Source organism: Petromyzon marinus, chromosome 23, assembly GCF_048934315.1.
Source record: "Petromyzon marinus isolate PM22_M1 ecotype Great Lakes invasive population chromosome 23, UKy_Petmar_22M1.pri1.0, whole genome shotgun sequence".
Lineage (NCBI taxonomy): Eukaryota > Metazoa > Chordata > Hyperoartia > Petromyzontiformes > Petromyzontidae > Petromyzon > Petromyzon marinus.
Window position 1 is genome coordinate 7,169,790 of NC_133689.1, and position 24,855 is coordinate 7,194,644.

The 24,855-nt window shown below is 50.8% G+C and overlaps 1 protein-coding gene and 1 long non-coding RNA gene across 2 annotated transcripts; one reads left to right on the forward strand and one right to left on the reverse strand.

The window, feature by feature from the left end:
- The first annotated feature begins 1,794 nt into the window (after positions 1-1,794).
- Positions 1,795-23,288, forward strand: LOC116945248 (uncharacterized). Its single transcript, XM_032959591.2, has 3 exons — positions 1,795-1,875; positions 4,968-5,465; positions 16,951-23,288. Exons 2-3 carry the CDS (start codon positions 5,316-5,318, stop codon positions 18,226-18,228), a joined length of 1,428 nt encoding a protein of 475 aa, XP_032815482.2. The 5' UTR covers positions 1,795-1,875; positions 4,968-5,315; the 3' UTR covers positions 18,229-23,288.
- On the reverse strand, positions 9,824-16,956 carry LOC142925674 (uncharacterized). Its single transcript, XR_012942637.1, has 2 exons — positions 14,826-16,956; positions 9,824-12,106 (listed from the first exon to the last, which is right to left on the reverse strand). It is a non-coding gene; the product is annotated as an uncharacterized LOC142925674 (long non-coding RNA).
- Positions 23,289-24,855: the final 1,567 nt, after the last annotated feature.

Genomic DNA, 24,855 nt, shown 5'->3' on the forward strand with positions numbered 1-24,855 from the left:
GCTCCGCCCAATCTCTGATGCTCCACTTGTGCCCGGTCAGATGCCCGGTCCCCGATTCGGGTTATTCGCACGCCCCGGGATGGAACAAGAATCCGCTGCGTTCGTAGCGCGGCGTGCCAACCACTTCGCCACCGCTCCTCGGACATACAACGCATGGCACGCGGGCGTGTAGCCAAAGCGGCCCAGTGCAATACAGACAACACACCGACGTATAAATGATACGGACCGCTGGGGCAAGTGCTGTTAGCGAGCACCTATTAAGGCCAGCACGGCGTACGAAAGGGTCGCGTGGACAGCACCACCGCCCCGCGCGCTGCCTTCGTCTCTGACAGTTTACACGACGTATCAAGGTAATACTTTGATGTTCAATCGACCCAAAGGGTAGAGCCAGTCGACCGAGAGCACCGCTTCTGATACCGCTTGCCACTGATGACTACTGCCGTTGCTGGCAATCGATTCCGAGTTCGCAGTGCGTTTCACTCGCAGTGCTCTAGTGCTTCAGACTCCGCTTACAAATTCACGCCGCGCTTCGCATCCTATGAGTGCGTTATTCGCGAATCCCGCGTCCATTCCATTGCGACGAAGAGACGCATCACGAACCGTCGCTATGAATTTCTGACAACAACAACAAAACACAGCGAGTTACGCGGAGCACTATATCTGCGTCGCATTCCCCCCGCAATAATCCGTGGAAAATTAGTCAAATTATTCTTGGATTTCAGCGCCGTGTTAAGCTATCGTGCCGGTGGAAATGTTGTTAAAGATGCAGACACAGAGACACACGTCCCTCATTGAACGTTGCTGTATAGACCGGAGATCGGCAACCTGCGGCTTCGAAGCCGCATGCGGCTCTTTAAGGAACTGCCTCGTGACACGTGGATTTATTAAGGACCGACGTCTCGTGTCAACCACCACACAGTGCACTGCGACTCTTGAACTATTGAGTTGTTTTTTTTTACCGAATTTTTTTGTTGTAAAATGTCTTCTTCTTGTTGTTGTTTTCTTTGCCGACTCCCCTGGTATAGACGAGATATCGCCTATGAAGGCCGACACTGCACGCGAGGCTATGGTCCAGCAGCGCTGCGCTGTGCTTGTCTCCCCGTTATTGATGCTTACCCAGCGAACACGATACTCGTTTAGGGCAGGGTTTTGCTCTTCTGTGGCCTAATTATATATATATATTTTTTCAGGCTGAGCTGACCTAGAGGGAGGCTCGGGAATACGTTCTAAACGTCGCAGTGATGCTAGTAGCCGCGGCCCGAGAATAGAACCCAAGCTGATCGTCGTGTTTAGAAGTGGGGCTTGGAGCGCAATGCGCAAACCACTGCGCCACCACTCATCGCTCTCGAACACTCAGAAACAAAGACAAAAATCCCCACCCCCCCCCCCCCCCATAGCCTTAACAGACTGTTGGGTCAAGTGCCGTTAGCGAGCATCTATGAAAGCCGGCACGGCACACGAGGGAGTGGGTGGCCAGCACCACACCCGACCGCCTTTGTCTCCCTGATGCCGATGTTTATACACCGCGCCAGGTATTCGTTGAATTACGAATCGACCTAACGGTGGCACAGACCCGGTTGAGATATTCGTCACCGATTTTTTGTCAGCGAACGGGAAATCGGACTCGGCTCGTCAGGTTTTTCGTGTCGCGGCGCGCTAACCACTGCGCCACCGCTCCCCATACTCACTCACATTCGCGCATCCCAGATAACACGGCGAGGGGAGGGGCACGCGCGCGCGCGCTCCACGCACTCCCACGTGCACGCGCGCGCGCCCACCCACCCACCCACGCCTCCTCCTCCTCCTGGCTCCGTCTCTATAAATGGGGTTCGCTCGTCGAGTGGACGCAGCGAGCCGGGGACTGGCGCGGGTCAGGTACGGGTTTGGTCCGGTGCGGTGCGGCGCGGCGCGGTCTGGTATGGGTCTCCGCTCGCTCAAGCAGCACCTCGAACCGTCCACTCACAGGCAGGATGATGTTGATGGTGGTGGTGGTGGTGGCGTTAATAGCGTTGTGCAGTTGTTTGTTTGTAAGTGATGAGGATGATGCTGACGACGTGGTGTTTGTAAGTGTTGCTAGCAGTGCACGGTTCTTTGTTGGCAAGGTGACCCATAATCCACGGACTAGCGTTGAGCCATAATGGTCGAGTTAATTTCGTTTTCGTCATTGCACAGATGACGACCGTAACTATGGTGGTGCCGATGGGCAGCATCAGGGATATTCACCGATGCTTACGGAATAAACAACATGATAATGATAAAGCTCTTTGTAACGCGCGCACATTTCGCGGGACGGATGCAATACAATAAATGCTTGCTGCTGACAAATCGTTGTTCGTTGGCGAACTCGGAAGAGCGAAATTAAGTTGATGGCTATTACGATGGGGGGAGGGGGGTCACCGCTTACTCGACCGCGATAACGATGTTGGAGACGGTAGCGATGACCGCTCTGGACACTTCAGTGGCGAGGATCGTGCTAATTTAGATCAGGGGTCGGCAACCTGCGGCTCTTTAAGGACTGCTTCGTGACATTGTTCACAAGCATTGGGGCTCTTGAATTATTTGGGGTTTTTCAAACATCTTTTTTTACCGAATTCACCCCCCCAAAAAATTACCCTTCTTGTTATTTTGGTTACCGACCTCTTATGTAGAAATATTTAAAGTGGAACATAAGTTTTGCGATAACGTATTGTGTCCTTGACTCAAAACTATAGTAGTTCACCACCACCATGGTGATATTAACAAAATTACCTCAATGAGTGACGATAGTCAATGTTATGCATTTCGCGCGGATGAATTTTACTGCCGAGTAAAATTATCTTGAGCCGCGTGCCGCAACGATAAATCGCGATTTTCATTCCGTGCTACCAAATCGAACCTGGCTCGCAATCTCTCACTCATGCAGTCATCCGTTGCCTTTCCTTCCCTCGGTGTCTTTAACGCATCACGAATGCAAATTGCACTGGACACAATTCAAACAACAACAACAACAACAACAACAAAAACAGCACCCCGCTATGCACGAGCCGCTGCTGCACATGCGCGTCCTCGTTTTTTTAAGCGGCAGACATCGCGAGATGTCCTCCAACCTCAAACAGCCACTCCACCCCGACCACCTCGGTGACTTTATTTGAGCCGAACATCAACTTGGCGAGAGGACCCGCTGATATTGGTGATCTCGCGATGTTCGCGTGCGCGGCACGTGACGTGCTGTCGATGTGTGCCTGTTGTATACGTGGTGAGAATTGTCTTGGGTTTTTTTTTACCATATGCGCCCCCCTCCTCCTCCCCCCCTACCAGCCTGGGAATAAATACATAGCTGCGTAGTAGAGGCGCGAATGCAGACGAAACGCGTATTTTCATTACGTCTTCGTTTTCAGGCTGCTAACCAATGTCGGTGTTTAGCTATCGCAACTCACACACAACGCATAACAACGCTGCCAATGCAGCCTCTTGTTCGGGGATTCCACTGTGCGCAAAGGAATGGCGCGCATGGACTTCCCCCGTTCTAACGCCCTCGCCTTCCCGTTCCAACGCAGCAGAGCGTCATCTTGTTTCTGTTTATGGTTCCGATACGGCGACGCATTATTATTGTGTTCTGTACACAACATGTCGCAGAAATCCAATCCGTTAAAGAGAGCCGTCCGTGTTGTTACGGGGATTTGTTGACCTCAACGCGGCGTGTCAATCGCGTTAATTTAAATTAAAAAAACGCGGTTTTTAAGCAGTTCGCTGCCAAGCAATCATGCCCCGAGAAAAAAAATCTACCGCAGATCTGTGAATTGATAGTCGGTGGTGAGGCGTGTGGTGAGTTTTGCACGGTCGGTGTGGTGAAGGGCGTGGGGGTGTAATTTTCATGAATTAAAATATTCAAGAGATGTTCTCGAACGGACGTTTACGAAGCAAAAACTATGAGTCTGCTCAAGGTTCGAACAGTGGCGTGTCGCCTAAATAGGGCAGTAATGTCGCCTCGTGCAAGCCGCTCCGAGGAGATGATTCGGGAGCGAGTGGTGGGGGGTGGAGGGGGGGAGTCATATCCCGCTATGATCAGCGCCTTTTACGCATTACCGCACGTCCCGTTAGCGGCTCCGTAGATATGAATATCAGAAGCCACGGTGGATTTGATTGATTCGGGATATTAATTGGTGCCGAGTGCACTTGTGTGGGCGAGGAACTTGATACCAAACGCGCTCGCTTTACCTTATCTGGTGTTTGATCAATGTGTGACTGCGTGCGCGCGCGTGTGGGTGTGTTCGCGTGATGGGGAGCGGTGGTGTAGTGGTTGGCTCGCTGCGCTACGAAACCTGACGACCCGAGTCCGATTCCCGTTCACTGCCCACATCAGTGGCGAATATCTGAACCGGTTCTGTGCCACCGTTAGGTCGACTCATAACGAAATGAATACCTGGTATGAACATCGACATTGGGGGAGACAAAGGTGGCCGTGCGTTTTGCTGGCCACCCACCCCCCTCGTGTGCCGTGGCGGCCTTCGTCCGTGCTGCTCGCTAACAGCACTTGCCCCAACTGTTTGTAAAGGCTATACGGGGGGTCTTTGTTTTTTTATTTGTTCGCATGCAAATATCCTCCGTAAATTTTAGCGCCAGTGACTGTTGCTTTGATAGGTTCCCTTTCGTAGCTTACGCACGATAGGCTACACTTGTGCATGAGTGATAATGTCGTTTGGCTACCGTTTAGACCGATACATTAAATTAGCGGCGCACGTCTGACTGTCTGTGTATGTCTGTCCGTCTGTCGTCTCGGCTGTCTGTCAGTCGGCCCGCATGTCTACACGGCTGTCTGTATTGTGCTTGTCTGTCTGAATGTTCCTAAGCGTCTGCCTGTCGAGTGATGCGTCCCGTTCATCTGTCGCCTGGCCTGTCCGTGCGTCCTGTTTGTCCTCAGCGTCCGTTCATCTCCGCGCTTAACTTTCGGTCTCTCTGCGTGTCTCTGCGTCCGTGTGTTTAACCAGAATCAAGCATCCCCCGATCCATCCGTCCGTCCGCCCGCCGCTTATTATCCCCCTCCGCAGTCTCCTGAGTTCATCCTTGAAGAAGGTTCGCAGGAAACGAAACCCCCCGAGCGAGTCGAGGTCGAGGCGCGGAGAGGACTCCCTGACTCGGTACCAGAGACGCGCCGAGACAGCGAGCAGCGAGGGACCACCACCGCAGCCCCCTGCGGTGACCACCGTCCGCGAAGTCGAACCCAACTCCCTTTCGCCCCTGCGCGACCCTGGTTCGACCCCTGCCGCTCACCAGTCTCCGGTCGATCGGTGGTGTGAGGAGGTGGTGGTGGTGGTGGTACACGTCGCTAGGCGATCATGTGGCGGGGTGCGTTCTCGCTCATGCTGCTGCTGTGCTTGTGCGGCGGCGCGGGCGCCCTGCAGCGACACGCGGCCCCGATGTGTCGCGACGAGTGCGCCGGGTGCCTGCGGCTGCCGCACGCCCGCACCCTCAACCTGAGCGCCCTGGTGAGTCCCGGAGCGCACGCGCGCGCACACGAACGTGCACGCACGCGCACGCACGCACGCAGCTCAGGACAAAGAGAGATTCACAAAGACGCAAATTCCCCCCCCCCCCCGCTCCCCTACACCGCTCCCGAAACAGGCCCCGAGCAGACTGTTGGAGGGCAGAAATCAGTGTCTGTTAGCGAGCGCCTATAGAGGGGCACGGTGGGGGTAGTGCGGTTGGCCAACATCACTCCGCGGTCCGTCTTTGTCTCCCCCGTGCTCCCCCTCCCCCCTCTTCCCGTCCCTATGCTGATATTTACACACCGCACCAGGTTACTTATTTCAGGCTGAGTAGACCTAGGGGGGAAAGCACATAACATGTTCGGATATTCGGCACTTATGTTGGTCGTGAGCGGGATTCGCACAAGGCTGGTCGCGGGGTTCTTGGCGCAGCTGCGCTAACCACCACGCCACCGCTCCCGCAGTTCACGCGTGTGAGTTACCACGCGACAGAGAGCAACGCGAACCCCGAACTTGTGTCCGCTGTCAATAAAGTTACGCAAAATCTGATCTCAAAGACCCGCACCTACCGGATTATAAGACGCACCGCCCCATCGTTTGCTTTAAAATACAGAGAATGTGCGTCTTATAATCCGGACAACGCGGTACCTGTGGGTGTCAGGATTAACACCGATGGGGCGAACCGACATTTCAATGTATTGTCATGATGTTTGTAACATGAGGATGACCGTCGAGGCCTCTAGTGGCTGCAGGGATCACGTAAACCCTTTAGATACTGTGGATAGTAATCATAAAAAAAAACATCATTTATTACACACGCGCTTTTTTGGATGTATCCGGAGCTTAATAATCGACGTTAATCGATGAGTCGATGCACAGTTAGCCACAACTACCACTCACAGCTACCACTACCGCGTTCTCAACACAAAGCGTTGCTTTTGTAACCTCGTGCAATGCAATTTATTTATTGGACCGTGTTGAGTGTGCCTGCTATGATTAGGCAGCTCGAGTCTTTTTGTTAAAAGTTAAAATCCAAAATCGCATTTGAATTTTCATCTCTGCCCATCATCAGTTTGGGGTCAGTGAAGTACCGTTTTTTTTACAATTTCGTACAAAATAAACAGTTATTGTAGATTGTATTGCAGAATTTGAATGTTTTCTTTGGATTGTCGGAATCCGACGAGCTTTGAAGCTCTTTTTCCACAGATGTCCAGTGGGGGCGGCTCAGCAAGTTACAACAACAAACAGTGCAAAAAACACGTTGGGGAGCGCAGAATCGAGACAATAACAGTGAGCAAGTCGCTTAATGTAAGCAAATAAAATGAGGGTATATAAGTCCGATTTTTCAACACTAACTGCAAGCTTGGGCAAGGCCGCAAGACAACAACAAGAACGAGTCTCAGACCACACACCAAGACAACGCGCAGCCTCTCGATATAATCGCACAACCAGTACTGTTGCCTGCCATTCACGCCACTTCACAGGCATAATTTGAATACGAGAACACTGACTTTTTCTCAGAGCGTAACGTACAACGCGGAGGTGGTGTCATTACGGATGTCAACATCATCTCGACCCTCCGGAATCACCAAACACCGTGATAGAGTGTGGTCATGCTTCGTGAGAGAGTACGATCATACATCGTGATATAGAGAACGGTCAGGCATCTCAAAGATTACTGTCATACATCGTGATATAGAGTGCGGTCATACATGGTGATAGAGTTCAGTTAAACAACTCCCATTACCGACAACGGCGGAGGTAGAGTGAGATTATCCCTTCTTGCAGCGCGCAAACCAAGAGACGATCGTCATCGAGAAGCAGCAGCAGCGGCGGCAGTCGTAGATGATGTTGCTGGCTAATCAGGACGTTGGAGATCTTGCCTTATCTCATATTTATAAAGCGCATTTATCCAAGGTGCCTTACAGGTTTGGGAGTGGTACAATGAGGGTAGCTAAACGTGATACGGTGAATAGGGATGGCGTACGGGGGACGGAGCAGTGCCGTATTAAGCTAGTGCGGGGCCTGTAGCATATGTTATAAAGGGACACTAAAATGCAAATATTAAAACACAAATGTTTAACTTGCATCGTAAAGTAATTGTATTTTTTCATTTGCTATACAGCCAGATACTACGATAAATCGATAACCTTAAACACCCAGTCGTTCATAAAAGTTGAAGGCAGTATAGTACTATAGTGATAGAGCAAGTGCAGAATCAGTGAACCGGAATTTATAGATTTTGATTTAAAGCTTTCGTGACTGCAGGGATTTATATTCTTGGTTCTTTCGGTAAAGTCACGTAGAAGGGAAGCAATAAAATAATAAAAATATTAAACAATAAAATTCTCACGACGTTTCGACTGCAACACAAGCAATCATCATCAGGTGTGAAAACCACAGCAAGAAAATTGATAGCTTGAAAGCATTTAGCGCGGGGCCCTTGAAAGTGCGGGGCCCGTAGCTACATTTGTAGCTACGTTTGCTCCTAGGATAATCCGGCACTGGGACGGAGGTCAGTGGGTACGGGAATTACGGCGAGTGCCTGGGGGTGGAGGGAACGATGGACCAGAGGTGAGCCTTTAGGGAGGATCGGAAGCTAGACGGGGAGGGTTCTTGCGTTACGCGGGGAAGCTGCGTTCCAGTGCAACCGTGGCTATTGCCACCGCTACTTAGAATGGATGTCGACCGGCACGGTATGGTAAACGAGACGTGCGAACCACCCTTTTGATAACAACACCACCAACAACAACAAGAACAGGACGGCCATCCGCGCGCAGAGGGTTGTGCGCGCTTACCGCCGGCGGCAATTTGCTTTATTGGCAGGTTGCCGCGATGACTCGATATGCTTTGCGCAACACTCCGCCGGCTGCATTATGAACTCAGTTCGGTCCGCGTCTGGCCCATAAATTACAGCGCTGTGTGCAATCAGCGGAAGAGGCGAATGACGAGGAGGTGGAGGAGAGCGAGAGGTGTGGGGGGCGGTCGGGAGGGTGATTGCGAATTTAATTTGGCAAGAAATGTTTCGGCGGGAGAGAGAGAGAGTTTGTGTGTGTGTGCGTGTGTGGGGGTGGGAACTCAAAAGGATCGCTTTCAATGTAAATGACATTGAGAGCGTTGCAGCCGCCTCCCGCGCCCGCGTGAACGTCACGCGGTATCGTTCCCACGCGTATGCAGCTCGCCGGCGAGCACCTCATTGTAATGGCACTCGCGGGGAATTGGTCTGTGGGTTGTGCTGTGGGTTGTGCTCACAGTGCCGGATTGTCCCAGTAGCACAAAGCAGCTACTACATATGTAGTAGTAGCTACTACGGGCCCCGCACTTTCAAGGGCCCGCGCGCTAAATACTTTCAAGCTATCAATTCCGGGTTCGGTGATTCTGCACTTGCTCCATTGCTATAGTACTATACCGCCTTCCAACTTTTACGAACGACCGGGTGTTTTAGGCTAGCGATTTGTCGCATTAGCTGGCTGTATAGCAAATGAAAAAAATACAATTACTTTACTGTGCAAGTAAAACAATTGTATTTTAATATTTACGTGTTTTTTTTTATTTAGGGCCCCTTCATAACATGTTTTACAGGCCCCCGCAACTAGCTTAATCCGGCACTGGTTGTGCTGTGGGTTGTGGTGTCGTGCAGCTCTCTGGCGATTGTGGGTGAGCGGTTAGCGCGCGCCGCGGTCACGAACGCGGAGACCCGAGTTCGATTTTCACTCACGGCTCACACCAATGACGATTATCCGAAAAGGTCCTGGGCCTCCCCTACGTCGACTCAGCCTCAAATAAGTATCCGGTGCGGTGTGCAAACATCGCCACAGAGGGATAAAGGCGCGACCGGGCGTGGTGGCTGGCCACCCACCCCCCTTCGTGCACCGTGCCGGCCTTCATAGGTGCTGCTTGCTAACGGCACTTGCCCCAACAGTCTGTGAAGGCTACACGGGGTGGGGGGGGGGGGGGAATCTCTGTCTTTGTACAGTTCTCCCCACGATTCGCTGCCGATTAGTCGGACACGGTGCCGACCAACACGTGGCGCAGACCGCCAACGTGCGTCGGAGAGCTGAGCAGGGAGGATCGAGAGTCCAGAAGGACGCGTCAAGAGGCTTGCGATGCTGTCAACGTCGCAAGCACGCTCAGACGCCTTTGTCTTCTCCCACGTGGTGACGAGGGCGACCACATCATGCGCTACGTTTTTTAAAAATTATTTTTTAAATTGTATCTTATCAACCAACTGCAGCCATTTGTTTCACGATGTTAAATCAAACCGGTTTGTGACACCGACGGATCGCGAAAGGGCGAATCGTCGTGCACATCAAAGGTCCGAAGAAGAAAAGAAAGAAAAAAAAACTTCCACTCGATAATAATATAAAAACACATTTTTACCCATTCCGGCAACAACAAAAAAACAACCAGGAGGTGTTAATATGTTGAAGCACCAAATCGACACCTACTGCAACACTTCAAGTTTGCATTAAGCACACACGCGTGTCATGAAACGTGCTGAGTAAACCTGGGGGGGGCGGGGGGGGGGACGGGGACAGGCACGTGCTATTTTCAAATACAAATTGGCATTAACGTTGTTGTGCAGTGCGTCACGTTCGGGGAAGGTGATGGGGCAAGCTAGGCTCTTAGCCAGGGGTAGGTTGGCCAGATCCACGCCCGGCCGCCTCTGTTTTCACGGATTGTTTACACCTTATCATTGTATGGCAAACTTCGTTCGCGCCGTACGTAGCCAACCGTGCCAATCGGAGGGAAGTGCGAGGGACGGAAAGCAAACTAAACACCGCAAAGCAGTTCAATCTGGATGATGATTTAAAAGTGCACAGCTCCAGTGGCTTCCTCGTAACCGAAGGAAGAGCGTTCCAGACGGCCGCAGAAGCGCATCTGAAAGCGCGCGATGCGGTGACCGTTCGATGGCTATCCCAGGTGCTTATTATCGAGCGCCGATTTAGCGTGACGATATTACCTGACAGAGCGTGGAATCGCTGGGGAGACGGGGACGGCCGGGCGTAGGGTTTGTGATAGGTGTTCGACAGCGCAATGCATGCTTAATAAGCAACCGTGGTATCTGCAGTGGAAACTCGGGAGTGCACTTTCCTCCTGCGTGTGAACAACGTTTGTCAAGCGGAGTGCATTATTACCTAATTGGCCTCGAACAATTGAACGCGCGTGACCGATAGCGTGCGAATAATCAGTCAATAACTCAATGGAATACTTTATAACCAAGCGAGGACACATACGTCTCTTAACAAGGAGAGAGAGAGAGAGAGCCGGGGGAATATTTATTGTCTGTCGTACCGCGGCCATGTCATCGAATATAATTTCACGATGGGTATGGATACAACCTTTAGAGAGAACGGATGTCTTCACCGAGCCTCAAGACTCATTTTCAGGAGGAAGCGTGGAGGCCGAGATTACCCTCTTGAGACGTGGCTCTCTAAAGGACCATCATCATTATTTATCTAAGAGAGTGTTGTTCACTAATTTTCAGAGTGGGAGGAGGAGGGTGGGGCCACTTTCGCCGATAAAGACGTCGGCGGCGTGAGGGCCGCCACACATTTGACATTGCGTGTGACAGCAGCACGATGATGATCATGGGGTGGGGTATTGCCGGGGCCCGCACGTCAGAGGCCGCACTGAAGGCCACCAAGGGCGGCCAGTGGCAAGCGGGCCTTGCAATTAATCAGCTGATTGTACTCTAGATCCCTCCAGCGGGGGCCCCGCTGCCGCCAGCAGTCGCGTGAGCACGGCAATTGCAGGGCTGCGCCTCCACCTCTTTTTACGTTTCCTTGTTTGGGATGTGGGGTTAGTTTGCGAGTCAGTTTTTATTTGTTTTTAGCCCGGGGTGAAGTGAGGTGGAGGGAGCGGCGGTGGATGTGCTTCGCGCACGGCACTATCAGCCCGGCAACCTGATTACAATACCCGGCTACGGCGAACGGGGCTGCCACGGTGGCTAGTAGATGTTAACTACCTCGCCAGGTATACAGGAGGTCGTGGGTTCTATCCTGACCCTGACGCCTGCTGCTGTATATTTGGAGTTTGTATGTCTCTCTCCCTGTGGTCGCGTGTTTTTTTTCCTGGTCCTTCGGCTTTTCCCTTGCATATTTACAAAACACGCATTCAGAGCATTTGGCTGCTATACATTTCCGCACGTGACAAGCCACTTCGTTGAGCTATCATCTGTGGCCAGGTCGCTTCTAAAAAAACCGAGCTATACAGCTCAGTGGGCCTTACCTGGTAATATAAAAACAAATGTTTTACGTAGCTGGCGAGTGATATCTGTCGTGCTTTTTGGCATGTGCCTCTTCACCGAGGAGCGTGGTGAATTATGGGTCAAACAAACCCCCATATCCGTGGGGAGGCCTTTCATCCAGCAGTGGATTGACGAAGCCCCCTCTCTCTCTCTCTCGATGCAGTCATCGTGTAGGGTTCCAGATTTAATTCGTGGACAGCCAAACATCGCGGACAGCGATTTCGTGCGTAACGACGGAACGCCGTGCCGGCGTGCCCCCTTGACCGACGCCGTGGCCTCGTCTCCACCCCGTGTCCCCCTCCTCTCCTCACGGCGTGTCTTGGGAGACTCGAACCGCAGTGCCCGCAGCACGTGGCTGTGGTTTACAACCAGCTTGTTTACAGTAGTACATCTGAAATATTCAAGAGAAAAATTGTTCAGCTCGTGATTATTAATGAGGGGGGGGGGGGCTCATGTGGAGTGATGTCACCCGCTCATGATTATTAATTAGGGGGGGGGGCTCATGTGGAGTGATGTCACGCACGAGACACACACACACACACATTCTTGGCTCATTTTATTAGTAAATTGGCCTTGAGTAGACGACGGGGCCGCCGGGCGGCGTGAACATCGCCTGCTATCCGTGGGCCAATTTTGGGAGGCAACGCAACGGTTTGTTTGGCCCCACTTCACCTCCAAGCCCTGATGTCGCCGTATTCACCGGATAATGACACTCCACTGCTGTTTGTTCTAATTTGTTCTGAGATCCACAACAACAACAACATCGCTTGCGATCCACTCGTAGATTGCGATTCACCGTATCGCGCGTGACATGATTTAAGCGGATACGAAGGAATACTAACAGCTGAACTGCCACGGAGATTTGGCATTTAGAGGTAATGCAGCGGTGATGTCCGTGTTGGCATGCCGATGCCGTGACTCAATGTGTGAGCTTTGCTCGGAGAGGACAAAAGCCATCCTTCCAATCTCACGACAGGTCCCGGTGTGATGTGGAGCCGTCATGGCGCATTGCACGCATCTCCGTGCTGACAAAGACAAAGATCCCTCGTATAGCCTGTGCAGACTGTTGGGGCAAGTGGACGTTAGCGAGCATCTTAGCGCTCTCAGCCGGCACGTCACACGAGGGGGCGTGGTGGCCGGCACCAGGCCCGCACACACCGTGAATGTTTCATACCAAAACAGCCCGAGTTCTGCCCAGTGAACTCACAGGCGACGCAAGCTTCCACATCAAATGTCATTTTTTTATCCAATAGGCCGATCCCTGCCATCGCAATTTGTATTTTTTCACCACTTTGGGCGAGTGGCGTAGTGTAGGTCCCTAGTCTAAGGAATATATAAAGGCGACCACTCTCTCCACTCTCCCCTCCCCCCCGCCACGTCCATCCCCTCCCTCCCTCCCTCTTCGTAGCTCAGCGCCTGGGCCGCTCTGCCCATGTGGGCCCTGGCGCAGTTACACCGCCTACACCAGCGGTGGCTAACCGGTGTCTCTTTAATCCCCCTCCGTCGAAGGGATCATAACGTAGGACCCACTGTCGCAACAGCGGTAGCAAAGAATAATGAACGTATCCTGTGCTGTGCGGAAATCTGTCAACGTATCCAGTACACGTATATTACATAGAAACACTTGGCTCTTTTGCAGAACTCACGGGTAGATTTTGGCTCTTGGTCTGTTACAGGTTGGCCACCCGTGGCCTAAGACACTCGGACGGCTAACACCGTTGGCGCAGGGTGGCTAAACGACGCGAGCTGCTAAGCTTCCCGCTGTTCGCTCGAGCGGGGGGCCACTTTTGTCAGTTTAATTTGCCTACGGCCGAGATAGGTGTTGTGAATACTCCGCGGGCCGAAGGTGACGGTAGAATAATCTCACAGCTGTCCGCAGAATTTGGATTAGACTGAGATATGGCTTTTATTCATTGGCAGGTGAAAGTGCGTTGGCACCCGGGGTTAAAATCGTGTGTATTTTTTTGTATTACCATTAACTGTGTAAAAAAAGAAATGCCGCGGCAAAATAGCGGTTTTCGTTTTTTGTGGCACATACAAACAAAAATTATATGTAAACTATTTGCTTTTGGAAATAGCGATATTCCAGATGCCATTCGGGAATAGCCAAAAATCGCGGTTAGCAAGTTCGCGAATAACGAGAGAATACCGCAGAGCGCACGCACCAAATTTTATCCTGATGCTCCGGTTGAATTGTCCGATAACACCTTGATGTGTAGAGGACCGCAGAGCTTGAGTAAATGTCGGCGCCGGCTCATCGCGTGGCTGCCTTCCTGCCTGCCGGTGGTTCCTCCTCGTGCCGCTGAGTAGTCCTGTTCTTGACAGCGAGCGAATAGCGTGTGGCGTACTACAAGTTTAAACAATAATAGGATTAAATTTTGATTTAAAGCTTTCGTGACTGCAGTAATTCATATTCTTAGCTCTTTCGGTAAAGTCACGTTGAAGGGAAACAATAAAATAATACAAAATATATAAAACAATACAATTCTCACGACGTTTCGACCATAACGCAAACGGTCGTCATCAGGTGTGAAAAACCAAATGTTTATTGCCGTTGGTTTTCACACCTGATGACGACCGTTTGTGTTATGGTCGAAACGTCGTGATAATTTTATTGTTTTATATATATATTTTATTATTTTATTGTTTCCCTTCAACGTGACTTTACCGAAAGAGCTAAGAATAATAATAGGATTATTACCATTATTATTTAGCGTGATTGGTACTGGCTGTCTGGGGCGTGATTAATACTGGCTGTCTGGGTATAATAGGTGTTATAGAGTCGGGCTTAATGGTGGCCAGGTGATAGTACAAGCAACAGATGATTGATTCCATCTGTGTGGATATCGAGTGCAGTCTCCTCGCACACCATGCTGAGCTGTAACTTTGCACTCCAGCTTCCTCGCCTTAGCACCACACCATCGCGTAGACGGCCAAACAGCTCGAGGCACGACGCGCCTCAAAGAGAATATCGAGGCTCACTGATGCGTTCCTGGGTTAGAAGTGCATTGTGAATTGCGCCAGTAACAAATACACCGCATTGCATTGCTTGGAAGTTCGCCTTGGTTCCAAACGCAAGCGTACGTCACCGGTGGCGAGATGTCACCCACCTCGCCAGGTATACAGGAGTTCCGTGGGTTCGATCCCGACGCTGACGCCTGCTGCTGCCGCCTTTATATTTGGGGTTTGCGTGTTCTCCCCGTGGTCGCGCGCATATTTGTCTTTGCCGCGGACCCATCGTGTGGTCAGCAGCGACGCCTGGTGGGAGGTTTGGTGAGACAAGGCCACAGAGGAGGCCGTCTCTGGCGCAGGACAATCAGTCCCACGGACAATGCGTATACATTGTCAGAGCACGTTTGGCTGCACGTTTGATGACACGCGTGTGTGGTTAATGCAAACTTGATGTGTTGCAGTAGGTGTCGATTTGGTGCTTCAACATATTAACACCTCCTGGTTTTTTGTTTTTGCCGGAATGGGTAAAAATGTGTTTTTATATTATTATCGAGTGGAAGTTTTTTTCTTCTTTTCTTCTTCGAACCTTTGATGTGCACGACGATTCGCCCTTTCGCGATCCGTCGGTGTCACAAACCGTTTTAAGAAATCGATTATTTGATTTAGCATCGCGAAACAAATGGCTGCAGTTGGTTGATAAAAATAAAATAAAAAACTCGACACATCAGTCAATAACAGAGTGGCCTTAATAGCAAAACATAATAATCCATCACATTTTTAAACAAAACAAAAAAAACACCGCCCAGAAAGTAACATATTAAAAAAGGAAGATCATAGAAAATAATTGCCGATACTGTATATACATATTTCCATTTAACGAAGTTGTTATTTAGGAATGTCTTGACTTGTTATTTCTGCATAGGGGTGGATTTATCGGCATTCCAGTGTCAGCAGAGGGTCAAGCAAGCACATCACACAGCACACACGTATGATTACACAGGCATAGATGCTTACACACGGCGATTCGGCGAACTAGGATAATCGATATTTATCGGTTAACCGGCGCATAATTGACCCACACTTCACAGCACTGAAACGGTCATACATCATCATATATCTGTCTCTCCACATCAATACAACATTTTTTTTTATACACATCCCACTGGCTCCACCTCCTTCTGAGAGTGCGTACTTTCAGCAGCGTTGACTCAATTCAAGCAAACTCTGGAGCGGAGTGAGGCTTGCTTAAATCAATCGTTCTGGTGAACTTACAGATGTTTTTTTGTTTGTTTGACTATTCTCTTAATTGTACCAGGTAAGGCCCACCGAGCCTGATCAGCTCTTTTTTTTTTCTCAGAAGCGACCCGGTTATCGCAAACGATAGCTCAACGAAGTGGCTTATCGTCATGTGAAACATAACAGCAGCCAAATCCTCCAAGCGCAACGTTGATTCTTAATGCTGAGCGGAAACAAACCCCGGAGACAATTCCACGCGATCACGCGGAGACCTTTGTTTTCAAATAGCCGTTCGGCTGCATATTGGCTTGGGGTCATTTTTCGGCCATGACACTTGTAAGGATATTCCTTCCTCAATGCAAGAAACGTAGGAAGCGTGCGACTACTACAACTTAAATTCGTGCCGTTAATTACTGACCCATTGGATTCTCCCGGTTCTGTCCTCAGCAGAGTAAACGCTTGCATTGAGGGTCTTTCACTTGAACTCCATCACCGACGGAGCGACATTTGAATGGAATGAAACTCCGCTGCTGATAGAGACACGCATGGATGGAGTAGGATGCAGTGCTCGTGTGGGGTAATAACTTAGATGGACACTCACAACGATGATGATGGCTTACCTGTCAACCCCTTATCAGTGCCCTACCTTATTACAGAACAATTCGGACCTTATTGGTCACCCCGTGCCCCTTATAAATCTCAACGTTCATCCTACAAAGTCCCATCACAAGGGAGAAACACAAATATAATTATTTTATGCCCGTATTGAAACGGCTGTACGCCGTATGGACCTGAAAACTCAATTTCCCTGTACAAGAATAAAGAGAGGTAAACCGTACGGGTTGTCGGGTATGTGACGATGGTGACGATGATGGTGTTGGAGACACTGGTGATGACCACGGACGACCAGGACGATGCGAGTGATCCCGACGATGCGGGCGATGACAACGGCGGTAAACGATTGCGACGATGATGATGATGGTGGTGGTGGCGACGGTGACGATGATCATGGCAATGACGAGACGACGGCGTTGTGGATGCGTGCAGGTGTGCGCCCTTCAATGCGAGGGAGCTCGTGCCAAGGGGCTCGAGTGGATCGGCTGTGGCCCGGAGCACAGCCTCGATGCATCCCACGCGGGGGCATCCGGCAATCTGCTGGCAGGTGGCGGCGAGGGAAACGGCGGTGGCGAGGACGACGAGGAGGAAACGGTGGCCGGAACCTACGGCCATTACGAGGGCGACGCTTACATGAGTAACGGCGACGATCTAGATGGTGGTGACGCTGCTGCTGCTGCTGCTGGCGGCGTTGGTGGTGGTGGTGGTGGCAATGGCGGTGGTGTCAGCGACGACGACGATGACAAAGAGCTGGCGGGCGCTCTCAATCATTTGCTGTATCGCGTAGCGAGCTCGCTGCAGGAGGATCGCGATCTTCAGCAGCAGCAGCAGCGTGCCGAACCGTCGAGCTTGTGGAAGCGATATGGGGGCTTCGTGCGCTACAGCAGAAGAGGCGGCGGCGGTGGCGCAGAGGACGACGCCTCCTCCTCCAGACGCCGGCGCTACGGGGGGTTCCTGCGCTTCGAGAAGAGCTCGGAGGGGGGAGGCGCGGCGGCCGTCGCGCAGGGAGGAAGAGCCGGCGGCACCCCGGGACTCCCGGAGTCTCCCGAAGACGGCCCGCAGAAGCGCTACGCCGGCTTCATGAGATACCAGAGGACGCTGGAGTCGGACGCAGACCCGGGGACGATCGACGTGGAGGAGGAGCAGCAGCAGCAGCAGGAGGAGGAGGAGGAGGACGCAGACGAGGAGGAGGAGGACGCGGCGGGGCCTCGCAAACGCTACGGCGGCTTTGTCCGCTACAACAGGGGCGGCGTGCAGAAGAGGTACGGCGGCTTCCTGCGCTACGCCAAGGCGCCCGGGTGGGGAGGAGACGACGGGGGCGACTTGCCGGACCTCCGTAAGCGCTACGGGGGTTTCATCCGCTACAGGAAGGGCGACCTGCAGAAGAGGTACGGCGGCTTCCAGCGGTACAGCCGGGCGCCCGCGGGGGGCGACGGTGCGGCGGGGGAAGGCGACGGGCGGGAGAGGCGCTACGGGGGATTCCAGCGGTTCGCCAAGGGGGTGGAGGCGGAGAGCGCCGGCTACGACGGGGAGAGGGGCGGGGGAGGCGGCGGAGTCGACGACGGCCGGAGCGAACGCAGAAGCGCGCAGAAGCGCTACGGGGGCTTCATCCGCTACGAGCGGTCGACTGACGAGGTCGAGGCCGCCCGCGCCGACGACGGCGATCGGCAGGGCGGGTTCATAGCGGCCAACGCGGCCACGTCCCAGTAGCTGGCGGTTTTATTTCATTTATTTTTCATTTATTTCTCATGGCACCTTCATTGTCCCATCGCTCCTCTCATTCATCTCCATGGTGCCCCCCCTCCCCATCCTTCTCCCACCCCCGCCTGACATTGTGGAAGATCGCCGCTCAGTCATTCTCTGTTTGAGGTCACCTTTTCACTTTTGCACCCAGCTCGTGCTGCAGCATCTCGCGTTCCTCTTGCACGCGAGCACGAGTGAGAGCTGCTGCAGATGAATTCGACCAGCACGTGGTTACGTGGCACGGATGATCCACAGCGCTGAGCCCAGAAACGCTGAGGGTCATGGGGTTGATTCCTGGTTTCAGCCGCCAGTGGCTGAACAACGATCCGTATGAGTTTGATTTTGAAAGGCGCATGACTTTACAGGTTAATATCTCAATTTGCCTATTAAAAAAAAAGACATCTTCCATTATATTTTAAAGCGATATCCACCACCCGTGCTGTTATGTAACCGGATCCCAAATGACATATTTACGGACGGAGAAAAATGTCCATTTCGTCTTTATTAGGGGCACTTGAAATGCGCCATGCTTTTCCATAATGCAGTCAAAGTAGATTATTATAGCTAGGCATATGAGCAGGTCTGTGTCTGTCCAGGTCAGAGTGTTTTAATAAACACGACTCAACGTTCAAATCAAACATCACCAACACTTATACTAAACTCACCACACAGATCACAAACACCAATACTAAACTCAGCACGCAGATCACCAATACTAAACTCACCACGCAGATCATCAACACCAATACTAAACTCACTACGCAGATCATCAACACCAATACTAAACTCACCACGCAGATCATCAACACCAATACTAAACTCACCACACAGATCATCAACACCAATACTAAACTCACCACGCAGATCATCAACACCAATACTAAACTCACCGCACAGATCATCAACACCAACACTAAACTCATCACACAGATCATCAATACCAATACTAAACTCACCACGCAGATCACCAACACCAATACTAAACTCATCACACAGATCATCATCACCAATACTAAACTCACCACACAGATCATCATCACCAATACTAAACTCACCACACAGATCATCAACACCAATACTAAACTCACCACGCAGATCACCAACACCAATACTAAACTCACCACGCAAATCATCAATACTAAACTCACCACGCAGATCATCAACACCAATACTAAACTCACCACGCAGATCATCAACACCAATACTAAGCTCACCACGCAGATCATCAACACCAATACTAAACTCACCACGCAGATCATCAACACCAATACTAAACTCACCACGCAGATCATCAACACCAATACTAAGCTCACCACGCAGATCATCAACACCAATACTAAACTCACCACGCAGATCATCAACACCAATACTAAGCTCACCACGCAGATCATCAACACCAATACTAAACTCACCACGCAGATCATCAACACCAATACTAAACTCACTACGCAGATCATCAACACCAATACTAAACTCACCACACAGATCACCAACACCAATACTAAACTCACCACACAGATCATCAATACCAATTATAAACTCAGTACACAGCTCAGTAATATCAATGATCAACTCACCACACAAATAACCAATAATAAGGCCCACATCTGGATATATTTTGGACAAGATTGGCAACCAACTACCTTAAAAATAAATACATTGTAGAAATTAAACTAACAGAGTGATACGTATCGCGTACCAGTGCGAATGCTCATGAGGTCGGCGAATCCATCAAACTACATAGAGCCTCCTTAAATTGACTGGCTGTTGCAGCGGGAGTTCGTATTGAGATCGAGACCTTCCCCGTGACGCATTGTTTATGAGAATCGGTCCAGCGGTTCAGGACGAGGAAGCACTGATTGGGACATTTCGACGTAGAAATTTAGCCGGAAATGAATGAGTCAACAGTCGTCCGTACAGGTTTCCCGCTATCCACGGATCAAATGAATCGATTGGTGGTGACCCGGGTCACCATCGTGACCCGGGGGTGCCAAAACCTCCATAACTCCGAAACCAGAAGGTCTATGAAGACGGGAGATGTCACTGAGCCGGATACGCACGCAAAACACCCATAAAAAAGGGCGGCTGCTGGGGATTTGTGCGTTACAACGGCTGTTTATTGCTTGTTTTGAAAGTACATCAGGATGCTGGTCTGGTCATTCCCCAGCACGTTCTGCTTCTTACGGGGGCGGCCACCCCCCTTGTCTTTGGGAGCGAGACCACTTGGAGGCAATGGCGCACCGGGCGCTCTCTCGGTACGGCCGGCGGTCACGGTCGTGCTGGCGGGATCGACATCGTCGTCCTCATCATCGCTCCCAGCGTTGCCCTCCGGCAGGACAGGGTGGTAGTACCAGCGATGCTCCCAGAAAAAAAAAAACCTTAAACTATGCACGGCCCAACAATATTTTGCGGTGACCCGGGGCTACCGCCAATCGATTCAAATGTGCGGACCACGAGGAAACCCACCGTTGATTGAGAATGTTTTGCAAAAACAGCAACCCCCCCCACCTAATTCGTTTCTCCACCGGCGATGATGAACAACTGAGGTTTTCGTGTGAAGGCTGGAGGACGTGAGGGTTAGAGGTTGGAGTCGCTCGATGCCCACCTTCTCCCATTTCTCGTCACCTGCCTCCCACGTCCGACTGAAATCCCTCTCTGCAAAATAATAAATAAAAAAGCTCCCTCTGATCGGCTGGTTAAGACAACCAAATAGGAGGAGGCATTGTATTCCGAACCCGCACACCTGCCTGCAACGTGCACCACACAACGACGTGACGAGGTGCCTGGCGTAAGCGAACAACGTGTTTACGCAACTCTCCGTATATTTGTAATAATAATAATGACGACGACAATACTACTACTAATTATTACGATTTACAGCACTTTGCCGGTCCACCTGCTGGATGGAAGCCAACCCCAAGCAGTGTGCAGAGCGCAGATTAATATTCTTTGGGTCTTTCGGTAAAGTCACGTCGATAGGTTCAAAGAAAATAGAAAAATAACAAGACCTCCCACCTGGTGACGACCGCTTGTGCTGCGATCGAAACGTCGTAGTTTTTTTTTTCTTTGAGCCCATCTACGTGACTTTACCGAAAGACCCAGAGAATATGAATTCCTGTGGTCACGACAGCTTTAAGTCAAGATTTAAAGCACGGATCGTTAGGACGGACACACTTTGCCGCGGTGGTGGGCGCGGGTTAGTGAAGGGAGGCGCCCCACGACCGGTTCAAGACATCACTCGCCACTGATGTTAGCCGTGACCGGGAATCGACCGTACAATACTCATTTACAAATGACCGCGTCGCTCTCAATAATCGCTCATCATCGCGAATAACTTGCTGAAACAATGCGTCTGGCTACGCTCCAAAGGGGCGACTGAGAGTTCACATTTTAAGGAGCCGCGTTTATAAGACACCAACGCAACAACCGCTGCACACTAAATCTCTTCCCAGTAACGTTATTATGGTCATGTTCAGCCATGGTCCATCCACTGCTGGTTGAAGGTCTCTCTCTCCACGCAGTCACATCTATCACGTTCTGCTTTTAGTGCGTTCAGTTCGCCTTCATTACCCCGCGTCTCCCATCAGCGTGGTTGGCTTACTTGACTCCGCGAAAGACGTGCAACGTGAGTCCGTCCGTACAAACGCTCCTACGATGGAACAATCGGTCGCGTGTCTGTGCATGAAATGATTCCATCACTCCGTCTCCACGGTGGTTTCGCCCCTCGCAGACCCCGTTCACTCCTTTGGCTGATTTATCGTCGTCGTTAGCCTCGACCATTGTCCATTGTTCCTTCTTGCGGGTTGTCCTGAACGTGGCGTCTCTCCTCATTTAGTTCTCTCACGATCCGTGGTGCCCCTCAACCCCCCCCCCCCCCGTTTATCTCCCTGTAATTCCAAGCATGCATCTCACCAAAACTTATTTGCGTACTTTTCATGAATTGGCTGATTGACATCTTTTGGCATATAGAGGACTGCAGAGCGTGGGTAATCGTTGGTGCCAGCTCACTGCGTGGCTGCCGACTTCCAGCTCGTCTGTGGCTCCTCGGCGATTGTGGAGATGTAATTTTGCATGAAAGACGCAATGTAAAACGAAACACTATATTCAGCGTTTGTTCCATAGTTGTGTTGAATCAATAAACAAACAAACAAATACATGCTGTCTACATTTGACACGTGGCTCTGCATAAATTATTGCCGAACCAAAAAAAATGAAAACTTCCGTGGTGAAAATTATTTTTTGTTCCCAAAAATGTTTGCAAACTCAATTCGTGAGCTTGCCATTCAAAGGCATATGTTCAGAAATCCCACTCAAGTGTATTGGCATGAACAGACGGCAAGGCAAAGACTCCCCGTATAGCCTTTAACGCGCTGTTGGAGCAAGTGCTGTTAGCCAGCACCTATGAAGGTGGGCACAGCACACAAGGGGTGGTGAATGGCCAACACCACGTCCCAGTCAACCTTTGTCTCCCCGGTAATGATGTTTGCACACCGTACCGGGAACTAATTTACGGCTCAGTCGATGTAGCAGAGGCCCAGGGAGCGGTTTAAATATTCGCCACTGTCATTGGTCGTGGGAGGGAATCGAAAACGGGGAGTCGCCTAGGCCCATAGCGCAGTGCGCTAATCACTGCACCACCGCTCCCCCCCCACACACACACGTGCACGAGCTGTTCTAATTGAAACGCCACTCCCGTTGCAGCATTCGGTGTGAAGGTTAAATCTGTCTGGATCAAAATGGGAGTGGCTCTTTTGATTTGTGTTGTTGTTGTTCAAAGCTGACTTTATTTTTTTTTGCAATTTAAACGCCCTCCCGGAACGCTTGTCAGGATGTGCCGTTGAGCTGTGCGCAGTGTTGTAAATATATTTCGTGAGTGTGGCTGACGTTGCCCGTCGACTGTGTTTGCGTGTTCGTGTCGTTCGCCGTCGCTTAGTTCGTAGGCAATCCGAATGTCGTGTTCGCTCGCCAATGGGTCTATTTTACAGATGTGACAATTCCTGGTGAATAAAGTGACGCTTTTGCCTGAATGGTTCACTCGAGCTAGTTTTGTTGTTGTTTGTTGTTGTATTGGTGAATGCAACGTTTTTTGGAGCGACAAGAAAAACAAACCTGGGTTCGATTCCCGACGCGGGCGCGTCTCTTCCGTGGAGTTTGTAAATTCTCCTCCCCCCTTTGTTCTGCAATGGGTTTCCTTCCACATCTGAAACCAAACAAACAAGCAACATACCATGATAACTGCTATTGGCAAGCATGAAAAAAAGTCATCCCAATGGCGACATTAACGGAAAATGTCACTCAATTTGAAGTACCAACAGAGCAACACGGCATCCGATTACACACAAATTGTCGGGATTGTCTCGAGAAAAAGTCTGGAGGCTCACAGTTGAGGCCTTGCTGGCTCTACAAGCGTACCAAGTTGATGAGTCTCGTGTTCACGACATACTGACATCCTTGGGCGCAGATCAGACAAACTTAATAGCGCGTCCACACAAGGAATATGTGGTATGATAACTCGCAATTCCGCAATTGGAGGGAGGGTGGGAGGTGTTGATTTTCATTTGTCACGACGTATGTGTTAAAATGTTACACCGCTGGGAAGGAACGAGTAGCTAACACACGTGCACGCACTGCAACTGTGTAAAATACATTTAATGAGAAAAAACAAATATTAAATGGCCGTGAGCTTCATAAGGTTTCCATTAGTGCCAATAAAAAAAACATTATTTTACCGACCTTCATTCCAAGGCACCACAGGGGACTGCAATGTTAAAGGCTCGGATCGCATTCAATGTTACATTCAATGTTACATTCAATGTTACATTATGCACGTACGTTGAACTTCTTTCGCACCGTACGCTGCCAACCGTGCTAATCAGAAGTGCCGGGTGAAGGACAACAAACTAAGCACAAAAAGCAATTCAAAATAAATGAGTTTGTCAATCTTAGATTATTTTAAAGAGCTAATAGCCTCAGGTGGATTCCTAAAATCGGCAGGAAGAGCGTTCCAGACGGCCGCAGAAGCGCATCTGTAAGCTCGCGATGCGGTGACCGCCGTCTTTGTTCAATGGACCAGTCAGCAAAAAGTGTGGTGGGGGTAAAATGTTGGGTGGGGGTAAAGTGTGGTGGGGTAAAGTGTGGTGGGGGGTAAAGTGTGGTGGGGGTAAAATGTTGGGTGGGGGTAAAGTGTGGTGGGGTAAAGTGTGGTGGGGGGTAAAGTGTGGTGGGGTAAAGTGTGGTGGGGGGTAAAGTGCGGTGGGGTAAAGTGTGGTGGGGGTAAAGTGTGGTGGGGTAAAGTGTGGTGGGGGTAAAGTGTGGTGGGGGGTAAAGTGTGGTGGAGTAAAGTGTGGTGGGGTAAAGTGTGGTGGGGTAAAGTGTGGTGGGGTAAAGTGTGGTGGGGGTAAAGTGTGGTGGGGGTAAAGTGTGATGGGGTAAAGTGTGGTGGGGGTAAAGTGTGGTGGGGTAAAGTGTGGTGGGGTAAAGTGTGGTGGGGGTAAAGTGTGGTGGGGGTAAAGTGTGGTGGGGTAAAGTGTGGTGGGGGGTAAAGTGTGGTGGGGGTAAAGTGTGGTGGGGTAAAGTGTGGTGGGGGTAAAGTGT

Coding starts and splice junctions, on each gene's coding strand:
- LOC116945248 (XM_032959591.2), top strand. CDS start 5,316: ATGTGGCGGGGTGCGTTCTCGCTCATGCTGCTGCTGTGCTTGTGCGGC. Junction 5,466..16,950: donor CCCTCAACCTGAGCGCCCTG/GTGAGTCCCGGA, acceptor GGATGCGTGCAG/GTGTGCGCCCTTCAATGCGA.